The sequence below is a fragment of the Galeopterus variegatus genome, unplaced genomic scaffold (genome assembly GCF_000696425.1).
Source record: "Galeopterus variegatus unplaced genomic scaffold, G_variegatus-3.0.2 Scaffold4122, whole genome shotgun sequence".
NCBI lineage: Eukaryota > Metazoa > Chordata > Mammalia > Dermoptera > Cynocephalidae > Galeopterus > Galeopterus variegatus.
The window spans coordinates 118,979-131,957 of record NW_007730233.1 but is presented as its reverse complement, the minus strand read 5'-3'; the positions used below and the strand labels follow the sequence as shown (position 1 = coordinate 131,957).

Here is a 12,979-nt window from a genome sequence, read left to right as displayed (position 1 = left end):
TCTTGGTAGAGGGAACTTCCAGTTAAGGCATAAAGATGAAAGGAAAAAATATGCCCAGGATGAATTCTATTGACCACAATGGAATAAAGAGATATCCGGGGGACTAAAGGGTGGAGGATTCCGATGGATATGCGCTTGGATTATTGTAATGTGCTTATTTGTTTGTTTCCTGGGATCAGTGGGTAAGGAGAGTCCGGACTAGGTGAGTCTTCCCTTGTTTCTTCTCTTTGCTAAACCTTTCCTATGAGTTTTGTTTCCCTCTTCAATCCCTCTAAGTTCTCTAGTTTCCTGAATTTCTTCATTCATCTCTCTCCTGCCTTTTATTTCTACCCTTTCTCCTTTACCCACATTCCACTCGTTTCTCTCTCACTCCTTTCCATGTCTTTTCCTCCTTGTTTGTTATTTCCACATTTCCTTTATTTTCCTCATTGTCTTCTTCCCACTCCTCCTCTCTGCTCTTATCCTTTCATCAAGTTGATCCATTCCAAACTGGGCAGTCCGCCCACCTTTTCAAGTTTCTTTACTTTCCTTCCATACCCCTGCAGACTTCTTCTCTTTCTGTCCTATAAGCTTCCTGTCTTCCATCTTCTCTGTTTGTCTCTATACCAGTCTACTCTCCTTTAATTTTCCCATGCTTCCTTTCTAGAGTCCCCAGGTTCCCAGCATCTAGGTTCTGGGGAAGAGAAAGCCTTCCAGTTCTATAGCTCTTGCATGGACACACCTGCCATTGAAGCTGCAGGGGCTGGTCCCCTCAGACAAGTTATTGAGGAGGTGAGAAAAGCTGGGGCATCAACTTTTTTGGATACATGACATATAGGACCAATGCATGCTTGGGGCTGCCATTTTTTTCCTAGAGGGTGGGTCTTTTTCCTAGGGATCCTCAGGTTCTAGGAGGGAGATGGAGATGGAAATGGCAATGCCCTGTGGGAGAATCAGGACCTTGGGTGAGAGAAGAGAAAGAAGGATAGCTGTGGAGCTCTGGAGGATCAAAGGACTCAGGGCAGAGATCAGGAGGTAGCAACTATGTAGGAAGGAAGCATCGAGATAAAGGGGGATAGGTCTCACAGATCCTGATGCTCAGCCCTGTCTCTCTTCTTCCTAGCTTGGAGGCTGGCGAATCTCTGGTCATTGGACTTCCTTAGACTTTAACCGAACTCTGAGACTTCTGATGAGTCAGTATGACCACTTCCCATTCTTCAGAGCCTATCTGGGACCTCATCCTGACTCTGCACACACACCAGTCATCCAGGTGAGAGACGCACTGGCAAAACACAGTTGGATATGGCTCTGCCTCTAAGTGCAGCCTATCATCTCTTAGAAGAATGTTGCAGATTGGAGAGATAGGATAAATGTGCAATGTAGGGAACAGCACTATTTTAAGAGAAAATTATTGATATGAGAGTCAGGGATACTAGGAGAGGGTGGGAGAAGGAGTAGCAGGGCCAGTCCTGGGAGTATAGAGTAGTTCGGGGCTTTCTTACCACTAAACTGGACCACTCCAGAGCCTCTTAGCGAGTCCGCCTGTCTCCAGGATTTCCCTCCTCTGGTTTACTCTTCATTTTCACCAGAAGGAAACTTTCTGAGCCAAGAGCTAATTATGCACTTGTCTCTGTTTAAATGCTCCAGTGGTTCAATAGGTCATCAGGATCTAGTCCCTAAGCCTTAGGAAAGCATTGCAGGTTCTTGGTGATCTGACCCCTACACTTCCCCAGCCTTATCTCCTGCCGCATCCTTTTGCCCCCTTTTACCCTAAGTATGCTGACTCACTTGTAGCTCCAAGAATATTCCACCATTCTTTGTATATGCTGATCACTTTGCCTGCAACAATCTCCCTCATTCCACCTGGAAAAGTCTTACATATTTTTCACATGTTGGCTTTGATTATTACGCCTTCTAGGAAGTCTTTGCGAACACCCAGCTATGAGTCAGGTGAAGCCCTCTGTCTTCTGGTCTCCTCATGCTCTCAGTGTTCAGCACTCTGTGGGCTTCCTCAGAACAGGACCTGTACCTTTCCTGCCTTTGTTCCTCAGGACCTGGCTCAGGGCCGGGCAGCCAGAACCCCCCCCACCCCCCAGGTGTTTGTTGAGTGAGGAAATAAATAAAAACTTTAGGGCCATCACTATTGTGTTAAGCAATGGAATGCTATATACTTGGCCCCTACTCTCAAAAATTCCACAAAAGTATAGGAGGATGAATGTACAAGGAGAAGTGATAGAGAGTATGAGGTGTTCTGAGATTCAGTTCTGAAGAGTGTGCTTGGGAGTTTAGCTGGTGTGGCCTTTAGGGATTAGTTAAGAACTGAAATGGTTGAGGAAAGGCTCAGAGAGGAGAGAATGTGAGCTGAGCTTTGAAGCACGGTCAATTCACACAGGTGAAGGTAAAGCTGAGGGCCATTAAAAGAGCTGTAGGGAAATCCTGATCTAAGAGGACAATCTGGAATGGCATGATTCCTCCCTGGGGTCAGAGAGGAGATTGGTTGTTTAACTGGGGGCTTGGTGGAAGGGGTGGGGTACCATAGGGTGTAAAAGTAAGGCTGAAAACATGAGGTTGGGCCTGATTATTACTGGCTTAAGAAGTCAAGCAGAGGTGATTATTTTTGACATAGTAGAATAAAAGAGCTACTAGGGCTGGTCAAATATTATTGATGGTTTTGTATAGAGCTTAACTCAAGTCAGCAATTTTGGAGGTCAATCTTGAGGTGTTGAGGAATCTAAATGAGAGTTTTTGAGGTCCTTCAATAGGGTGGCGGGGAATAGAAAGGAAGAACCAGGCATGAGGATTTAGGCAACTTCACCATGGTGGTGAAGATCCATGATGTTCCTAGAGAAGTTGGTGTCTGATGGAATATAAATAAAGGAGACAGAAGAATCATAAAATGACCCCATAGTTTTGATTTGGTGTGAATGGCCGGAGAGTGGTTACCATCCACTTGAGTTTGGATGGACTAATGGGGAAGGAGCACCCCAGGGAGGGACTTGGGGACAGAAGGAGAGCCAGGAAAGAGTAAGAACAGTCAGGTAGGTGAGAGTTAGACCAACATGGGGCATCCACAAGGGAAAAAGGAAAAAGCTTCAGGAAGGAGGGGTCATCATCGATTCCAGAGATTTCTAAGCTTACAGAACAAGGAATGAGGAATTTCTAAGCTCAACTTTCTATTGGAAACTTGGAGATAGTTTCAAAACAGTTACGGATAGGGACACGTGATAAGGAGTTTAGGAGGAAGGTAAGAAAGTTGAAACAGTGGACATAGATACTTTTTGTTCTTTAAACTTTGGACATAAAATGTGACAAAAGGGTCAAGTGAAAGTTTTTTCAAGATAGAGGAAATGTATGTAGCTCAAGGTAGAAGTGGGATATTGAAATTGGAGAAGAAAAAGGAAAGTGTCAGAGCAAAGATCTTCAGAATAGAATTCAAGGGCACACCAGGGCCAGAAATAAGGTGAGGCGTGTGGGGCACTTGCCTAAAATTCAGCATCAAAATAAACTGTATTTTAATAAGCATTCTTTAAAAATCAAAATCAGGGTCTGGCTGGTTAGCTCAGTTATTTACAGCACAGTGTTATAACACCAAGGTCAAGGATTTGGATCCTTGTACTGGCCAGCCTCCAAAAAAACAAACCAGACCAAACCAAAAAATCAAAATCAATGCAAAAATCTATAATGAACAAAATATCAAATTTTTGTTCATCATAAATTTTTGACAATAGATCATGCTTCCTCCCCCACCCCCCCCAAGATAGAACAAAACTCTATTGTGGACCTTTTTGAAAACACAATTTTTCCAGAATGAATCAAAAATACATTGTAGAGTTTTTTTTGGAAAAGTTCTGATATTTTATTTATCATGAATTTTTTTGTATTAATTTCGATTTGTTAAGTATTACTTAAAATATTTACCTTGATTACTGAGTNATTCATGATAAGAAAAGTTCTGATATTTTATTTATCATGAATTTTTTTTGTATTAATTTCGATTTGTTAAGTATTACTTAAAATATTTACCTTGATTACTGAGTTTTTAGTACCTCTTAAATTTTGCACCTGAGATAGATGTCTCACCTCTCTCATGCTAGACCTGGCTTGGCACAGGCAATGATTCCCTTTAGGATGCTGGTTACTGTGCTACTGTCTTGCAGAACATCCCCAAACTGGTTGTAATAACCACCATCTCTCTCATTCCCATGTCTGGAGTTTCCCGTCTTACTCCTCACACTCAGTCTCTCCCTTTCTTTATACTCTTGTTCCTTCTCTGTCTGCTCTTTCTTCCCATCTCCCGAAACAGTCTCCACAGTACATTCCCTACCTCCACACATCTGCCCTCTCTGTCGCCCATGCTCTCCACTTCTTTCCAGTCTCTCTTGTGTCCAGATAGAACAGCCTGAGTTTGACGTTTTCCTCAAGCAAGAGCAGGAACAGAAGATCTCCGCCCAGGTAAGATGGTGTGTGGACAAAGGCCCTACCCTCTGAGGCCAGGAGAAAGGTAGTGGCCTCTGGCATCTGTGACCTAGGTTGCCCTCCCCCAGATCTTTCGAGAATATCTGACTTATCTGAATCGGCTGGGAACCTTGCTGGGAGGAAATCCAGACAAGGTGCAAGAACATGCCTCTATGTCCATTGCCATTGCCTCGCGGCTGTTCCAGTTCCTGAAACCCGTGGAGCCACGTCGGGCACCTGGCGAGCTCTACCACATGGTCACTATTGACCAACTGCAGGTGCCTTGAACCAGGGACCAGAGAACCGTGGACGCAAGGGTCTCTCTCCCAAACTTTCTTTACCTCCTTGTTGTCTTCCTTCTAATGCCCATAGTTTCTTTCCATCCCTAACTTTCTCTGGCTCCATCCCCTCCCCCAACCATCCCCTTCCTCACTTTCTCTCAAACCCAAGAGGAAGCCCTTTCCCCTTCCTTCTCTCCTCTTTCCCTCCCCCATCCCCCCAGCTTTGTGTCCTTCCTTTAAGGAAATGGCCCCTACCATCGACTGGTTGTCCTGCTTGCAAGCGACATTCACACCGATGACCCTGAGCCCCTCCCAACCCCTCATGGTTCATGACCTGGAGTATTTGAAAAACATGTCACAACTGATAGAAGATGAGCTGTCGAAGCACAGGTTTGCTCCAGGTGGGAATGGGGAGGGAATGGAAATGAGAAGAGAGTCTAAGAACCCATGGGTCACAGGAGCAAAGGAGACCTTGAGGGATGCAGGCTGTTAAGGGCCTCCCAGGGAGATGACCTGCTGCCTGTGGGGGCAGACATGAGGGGTACAGAGGTCAGTCAAGACATGGGGGCAAATGGGGTATAACACCAGTCTGGAAAGGGCCTCTGAGCTGCAGTAGATGCTGGAAGGAAGGCCCAGGCACTGGGGACAGCTGAGAGCATTTATGTCTTTCAGCAGCTGAGGGCTGACGGATGAGGCAGAAGCAGCTGAGGAAATGGAGGTGATGAAGGCAGGGCTTGCTCTGTGGGGAGGAACCTGGGGAGGGGCCATTTCTCAGCTATGGTGAGAGGATTCTGGAGCCCCAGTGGGAACGCATTTCTAAGACCATATCTGCTGGGATCGGGAAGTCAGCAGGGGTGGGAACATGAACGTGTGGTTGTCTGCTAGGCTGCCTGCCATCTGATACCTGTGGACCACCACCTGAAGGCAGTGGCTTCCTTGCAGGGGCTTGGTGGACTCCAGGCCCTTCTTCATAGTGACTCAGTGGCAGCAACATCTAGAAATCCTTTCTGAGGAGGCAAAGCACCACTCATATGAAATGAGCGGGTTTACAGGAGGGTATAATGCAGACCTGGGAAGAGAGTTGCTGGCAGGGCTGAGAGAAGCCACAGAACCCCTCTTCATTGTGCTTAGGAAATGCATCTTAAGATGAGCTAAGGTTTGGGCCGGCCCCGTGGCTCACTCGGGAGAGTGCAGTGCTGACAACACCAAGGCCACGGGTTCGGATCCTATATAGGGATGGCCGGTTTGCTCACTGGGTGAGCGTGGTGCTGACAACACCAAGTCAAGGGTTAAGATCCCCTTGCCGGTCATCTTTTTTTAAAAAAAAAAAAAAAAAAAGATGAGCTAAGGTTTCTCGGTGGTGGAAATAGATGAGTCTGTTTTGTTAAATCCAAGCCCAGCCTTCATCTGGTCCAGGTCCTTCTCTCCCTGTGACCCAAGAAGTCTGCTACTATTTATTTATTTGCATAGTATTTTTATTGGTTATGAATATTCATGAGATACAAAGCTGATTGTCACCACTCATGCCCAAGATGTGATGCCTCTTTATTTAGTTCCTTCTTCTATCAATCCCCAAACCCACCCCAGCCCACACCAAGAAAAGCTCTTCTTGGCTTGTTCACATGTCAAAAACTTATTAAATACAGAGGAGAAAGAGCTGCCCCCAGGAGAATCAAGGTGACATCTACAAGAGAAGGCTTTTTTTGAGACATCCCAGAAGCCTAGGGTATATATGTGGGTCTCTTTTGTCTCCATAGGGACTTTCTGCAGAGCCACATGATTTGGGGGCTGGTGAGGACCCTTTCTCCAGCCCTAGACAGTAACTTCCAGGAGGCATACAGAGAGCTCAACCAGAAACTGCAGGAGCTGAGAGTGCAGCCACCCATGGTGAGATGAAGGGGATGTGACTTCCCAGATTGGAGGCTGGAGGAGTATCTGCCCTTTTGAGGTGTAACTGTTGGCATATGCCTGGCAGGGAGGGAGCATGAGAGTAGATGCCTGTCCATGTTTGGCTTTGCAAGGAAGTAGGAAGGTTGAGCAGACAAAGGTTAAATTGAGAACTGAGGTACCAGGTACCTTGTACCTGACCTTCGGGCACATCTCCTGGCCAGACCACGTCTCTGGCCTTTTGTTTCAGAGTTTAGAGTATAAAACGCTGAGATTATTAAGTACTGCTCCTCCTTTGTCATGACCTTTACATCATTTGCTCAGTCACTCGGAGCTCTATGATTTCAGGACTGGACCTAGAGCTAAGGATTCACTAGGATGAGGGACAGGTATGACAAGAAGTTGCCTTCCCTATCTTGGTGATTCCATGTTCCAGTGTTCAAATGTGCTTCATAGCGTCCATCTCTGACATCCAGCAGGATCCATTGGGCCATACATGGTCTTCATGGTGCAGATCCTGATATATTTGAGGAGGGGCTGTGTAGTAAATCAATTTTGCTAATCAGATTGTACTGTGTTACATGAGATGGGGAGATGCTCCTTCAAGGAGAACCTTGAAATTCAAGGTCACAGACATTTAAATGCAAGTAGAAGTGTTTAGGGCACTGTATACATCCCAACCTCAGTGAAGGCTTCAGTTTAGTCTTGTAAATCAGTGGGATTTATTTCTTAATGATTTGGTACTATTTCTCTACCTTGGAGAAGCTCTTTGCTTTGGGCACTCTGAAATATCTGTGGAATTAGGAGTGAAAAAATGTATTCACAGGGACTGGAATGTAGTTATTGCTTATTGAGAACTTATAAGGTGTTAGACATTTTTCAAAGTCCTTTAAATCAATTAGCTGATTTAATCCTCACAATTCTATGAGGTACCATTGATACTGTTTTGTCCCTGTTTTAAAGATGGAGAAATAAAGGCACAAAAGTTAAGGAGCTTGGTAATGGTAATAGAGCTAATAAGTTGGTAGAGTGAGGATTTGAACTCTGGCAGTCTGGCTCCAGGGTCTGTGTGTATACTCATGGTGCTAAAAAGCACTCCTCGGGGTCTTCACTTGGGTAGGCAAGCCTGGAAGCATCTCTTGATTCTGATGAAGCAGAACAGAGCCCCAGTTCCTCCTGGTTGGGGTTGCTACAAAATCCCTGGGAACAAACAGCTTCCTGTAAATCCCAGCACCGTGGCCTAATGGCACTTCTTGGAGGTATAAGAATGCCAGCACTGAGACTCATGCTTAAAGAATGTAGACGGCTTACAAATCCTGAAGTCATTGTGTTTTCCATTAGGGTAAAGAGTTGTTCATGGGCTGAAAAGCTAAATCAAGCTCTGCCAACAAACAGTTGTGTGACCTTGGGGAAGCTGTTTCACCTTTCTGGAACAATAGTATAAAATATAGTACATAACAAATAATAGTGATAATAGCTAATTTACATTAAGTAATCACTGTCAGAACTTACATAGATTATTTTATATAATTCTCCCAGAAACACTGGAGGTTTTTAATCCCCATTTTGTAGATGCAAAAATAGGCTCAGAAAGGCCAAATAACTTTCCCAAGACTGCACAGCTTCTAAGTGAAAACACAGACTCCAAAACAGATCTGTTTGGCTTATGAGTGGGACCTCACAAGCAGTGGGACCTCTGTGCAGGAGGTAGAACCCAAGCAATGTCTAGAGAGGGGATGGAGTTTTCTGGCAAAGAAAGAGGTATCATCTCATTGGGGCAGGGCATGAGGCAGGCTGACTAAAACTTGGCGCAATATGGGGGATCCTCTGGCTGAGATGAGATGGCTCTGGCTGAGAAGAGATGACCAGGCTTGCATGCAATGCTGTGCCAGGTGGGGATGCTAGAGCTTGCCCTGGGTGTTTGAGAATCATCAAGGAAGCTAGGACAGCTGGGACAGAGCAAATAGTATAATAGTAGGGAGAAAATCAGATGGGGAAGGAGAGAACCACACAGGGTCCGGCAGGTCACTGCAGGACTTTTGCTTTTCTCTGCATAAAATGGGGACGTGCAGAGGGATTTATCTTCTTATGTTTTAAAAGAATGTATTTTAAGGTAAGCAATGGGATTTCCCAGTGATGTGTGAAGTGTGAGGAAGAATGCAGTCAAACACACCTCCAAGGTTTTGGCCTTGATTTGATCAAACTTTTGATTCTACCCAAAGGTCATTAATTACAGACTTATGGCCGTATTCTACTCAATGAATTCTAATTTATAGTGTCCTTATTCAAAAAGACTGGTGGGTTTCATTATCTGGTTATCTTTCATTGGTTAATTTTAAACATATTGTCAATGAAAATGGCTGTTAAGCCAGGTCTTATGCACCTTGTGAAGCTGGGATTTGGGAAGTAAAAGCAAGACTTCACATGTGTTCTCATCAAATGTGAGTTATTTATTTTCAGACCAACATCCCAATTTATTTAGGTAATTTTAACTTTTGTTTCAACCATCCATTATATTACCTTTCCTTTCTAACTGTGGGTCATTTGAAATTTTATTCAGTGTATCTTCAGCCAGACTACTGTTAAGGTTCTGAAAGGGGAAGGGCATTGGGTTCATTTATTGAAGATCTAGCCGTAGATTCATCCATTCGTTTATGCAACAAATATTTATTGAGCACCTACTATATGTCAGATGCTTCCATAGGCAGTTGGTATACAGCAGTGAACAAAACAGACAAATATTCCTGCCTTCAGATACTTATATTGTACTGGAGGAAGAAAGACGACAAACGAACTAAGTAAAATATGTTAAGTGGTATTACGAAAAAAGCAAAACAGGAAGTGAGGGAGGAAATCAGGGAAAGGAATTGCAGGTGAGGAGCAGTTATGATTCTCAGTGGGAAGGTCAGGGGAGGTCATATTAACTTGAAGTTATTCATCACTGATGTTTAGTTATGGTTCAGCCAGGTAACAGTCCACTCAAATTGTGCTATCGTTCAACATCAATATCTCCATCTAATTCGCTAGGACTTCATGTGTGGTTTTACCAGATGCCTTGCTGAAATCAAGATAATGCCAACAGAGTGGGGTAGTACTTTAGAATATACAGAGCACTTTCAAGTTATTATTTCACCTGATCTTCATTTTTCTCATTTTTATAGCTCATGTAACTGAAGCACAGGGGTTTAAGTTAATAACCCACACTCAATAAATGCAGAATAGTCTGTTCAGTGGTAGTATGGTGCTAGCCCTGCAGGATGAATTTAGTCTATGGATGAGTTTTGTTGGCCTTTAGAGTCTTTTACAAACCTTTAATTAATCACCAACTTTCAAAAATTAGGAGATGGCATGCCAATATTCGGATTCCCAGGTGTGTGTGTGTGTGTGTGTGTGTGTGTGTGTGTGTGTGTGAAGCCAGCCTGCCTGGGGCTAGCCTTCTCCAGTGGCAACAACTGACAGGAGCTACATGGGGCAGCTCAGCTGGGACTGAGCATGGCCTCTCCAGTTTGCCACCACCCCGCCATGCCCTGTGGTTCTGACGCTAGACCGCTGCTCTCAGCTGTGGTATTGCACGCCCCCTATTTGAGTTCGTGGCTCTTAGTCTATTGTATCTCCCAGTGTAATGACACTTTTAACCAGAGAGTTTTATTATTTTGTCATTATTTGGCCTCAGTGATCCCAACTTGACCCTTAGTTGTGACACATTATTTTCCAAGTGTTCAGAAACTGTTCAATGATTCATTCTAGAAATTTGCTTAGAAATTAACGTTAAAGATTCCTGGCTGCACTCTAATCTCTGAAATCTGTTTCACCCTATTGAAGATTGGTTACATTTTTGCTTCCCTCCAGATGTTTGAAAATTTTCCTGATTTGTATCATTTCTCAAATATTATTATTTGTGATTCTGAGATTATGTAACCTTTTTTTTTTTTGCCCTAAAATTAATCTGCTGAGATTCATTTTCTTGTGTTTGAAGTATTTCTTCCATTCTTTATACTTTGGAGATGCTTTCCTTTCATTGTTTTTTTCCCTCTTGCTCGTTCTCTTTTCAATCAGTGCAGTGTACTCTATTATTCCACAAATCAAAACACAGCGTGAGTAGTATCTGAATGGTGTCTGCATTCTCCAGCAGACTGGTCCCCATGGCAAAGGATGTTGGAGAAGTGGCCAGGCACCAGCAATGGCGACCAGGAAATGACTCATGAACCGGGCAGTGTGAAAAGGGCAGGCAAGTCCACACTGCCGAGCTCAAGTGGGTGCCCGCTGATGCTATTCACCACTGTCGCGAGTGTAGCGACAGTCTGAGCAAGGCAGTCCTAGAGCCAAGCATGTCCCAAGAAGGACACTGCAGGCAGGCAGCAGAGCTTCCTCTTGACCCAGTTGTTGCTGTCAGACCCAGATTTCCTCTCAATTTCCGTTTGCTGTTCACATTTGTGTTTCCGAACCCAACTGAAACACCACAGGAAGAGTCCGAGCCGCCTCTTCACAAGAGAAGAGATGAACAGTGGGGGAACAGAACACACAGATGTGGGCAGACAGGTCTGAGGCAGCCTCCACGATCACCTCCTTGACAGGCAGCCCTGGAGTTTCTTTCTCAATGACTACCAAACTGGCTGCCTTTGTGCTTCCTTGAGTGGACGCCCCACAACCTCCTTGCTGATCTTAGGACCGGGAGGCTCATGCCAATAGCACAGTGACAGTCTTCCTACCTTCCCTGTGTACAGATCTTTGGGAAGTAAATAAGTTACAAGAATGGAGTCTTGTGGCTTCACCCTGCCTAAGCCAGATTAGCATGTTATCTGGTTTTTATAAGTTTCAGGTCAGCCCTCCCTGGGGCCAGCTGCCTTAGTCCTCTCCCTGGCTCCTTCAGTGTGTTCCTCAGTCCACCCTCCATCATCTTTGGGCTTATCCCTTGGTCAATTCTTTAAAGCCACCCAAAGCCACCGCTGAAACCTCCCCTGGCATCTCTTTTTTGTTTTTTATTCTCCAGGTCCCATTGTTAAAAAAAACAAAAACAAACAAACACACAAAAAACAAAACCCTCCACTGCAACTGTCTGTCCTTTTGAGTGTTTGTCTAATGACTTTTCCACCTCTAAAGTCAAAGCCCCTCCATCTGCTCATTCTATTTTCTCTTCCCTGATTTGGCTGACAGTTGCCTACCTCTCTGAATTCATACACTTGGTCTTTTGTCTTCTTCTCCCAGCAAACAATATGGCATCTAAAGCACAATACTACTCTGATAATGTTCTTCTTTATAAGATTCTACAATCTGATGTACAGTAACCATGCGGGGGGTGGAGGGAGGGAATTGCTGTCTCCAATTGCTGTTTTCAGCAAAGACACGTGGAGGATAGGAGTCACTTCTGGGATCCTGGAGCCGTGCATGTGGTGGGTGGGGACAGAGGTGGGCAACAGACCTGCTAAGGTATGAGGTTTGGCTTCTGTCCTCTCCTTTCCAGGAGCCTTTCAGTCCCCCAGAAGAAGGCCTCCTAGAAGCATTGCTTTCAAATTCAGTAGGTGGTAAACATGGATGATTTGCTCAGCTAGGCTCACAAGACTAATCCTGGAGGAGGACATAGGCCCTCTATACCATAGAGGAGACAAACACCCCAGAAAGTGCAGTGAAGAGAGTGCCCTCTGGGGATGAAATGCTAGAGAAGATTGGCTTGGGAAAATGGATGAGAAGAGAGCCCTGGCCAGGAGCCGCTCACTCCAGCCTTGTCCCCACAGCCAGCCCACCCGCGATGGAAGACGTGCGTAGAGAAGACAGGAGCCTTCTTCGAGCCCACCCTGGCACCCTTGTTTGTCCGTGAAGCCTTTGGCCCAAGCATCAGAAGTGCTGTATGTGAGGGATCTTCCCAAACCATGTCCTTCCACCCTGTTCCACCCAACCCAACCTGCCCTAGTTCTATTAACTTTACCCTCCTTGGTGGTATGCACAGTTGGGGAATCAGATAGTCACAGAGAGAGACCTCCGAAAGCCTGCTCCATCCCTTGGACAAACACAGTTCAGCTATGGGACACAAAAGTATCCACAACATTCACTCACTTGGACAAGTCACCCAACTTTCCTGATCTTGTGTTTCTTCAACCATAAAATGAGAAAACCAAACTCTGTGACCTCTAAGCCTCCTTTTTTTTTTCTCTCTCTCTTTTTTGTCTTTTTTCGTGTCCGGCAATGGATTGCAACCCTCAGTGTCGCGCCCGTACCAGANTTTCTTCAACCATAAAATGAGAAAACCAAACTCTGTGACCTCTAAGCCTCCTTTTTTTTTTCTCTCTCTCTTTTTTGTCTTTTTTCGTGTCCGGCAATGGATTGCAACCCTCAGTGTCGCGCCCGTACCAGACCGGGACCGGCAACGGGATTGCAACCCT

General features: G+C 45.0%; 1 protein-coding gene across 1 annotated transcript in view; it reads left to right on the top strand.

Annotated features, from left to right (window-relative positions):
- KEL (Kell blood group, metallo-endopeptidase) overlaps positions 1-12,979 on the top strand; it is a 20,924-nt gene that overhangs the window by 2,741 nt on the left and 5,204 nt on the right. The window contains exons 4-10 of the mRNA XM_008586793.1: positions 647-771; positions 1,103-1,249; positions 4,369-4,431; positions 4,524-4,712; positions 4,957-5,105; positions 6,473-6,602; positions 12,335-12,445. Coding sequence (XP_008585015.1) covers positions 647-771; positions 1,103-1,249; positions 4,369-4,431; positions 4,524-4,712; positions 4,957-5,105; positions 6,473-6,602; positions 12,335-12,445 — 914 coding nt within the window. The remainder of the gene's footprint in view (positions 1-646; positions 772-1,102; positions 1,250-4,368; positions 4,432-4,523; positions 4,713-4,956; positions 5,106-6,472; positions 6,603-12,334; positions 12,446-12,979) is intronic.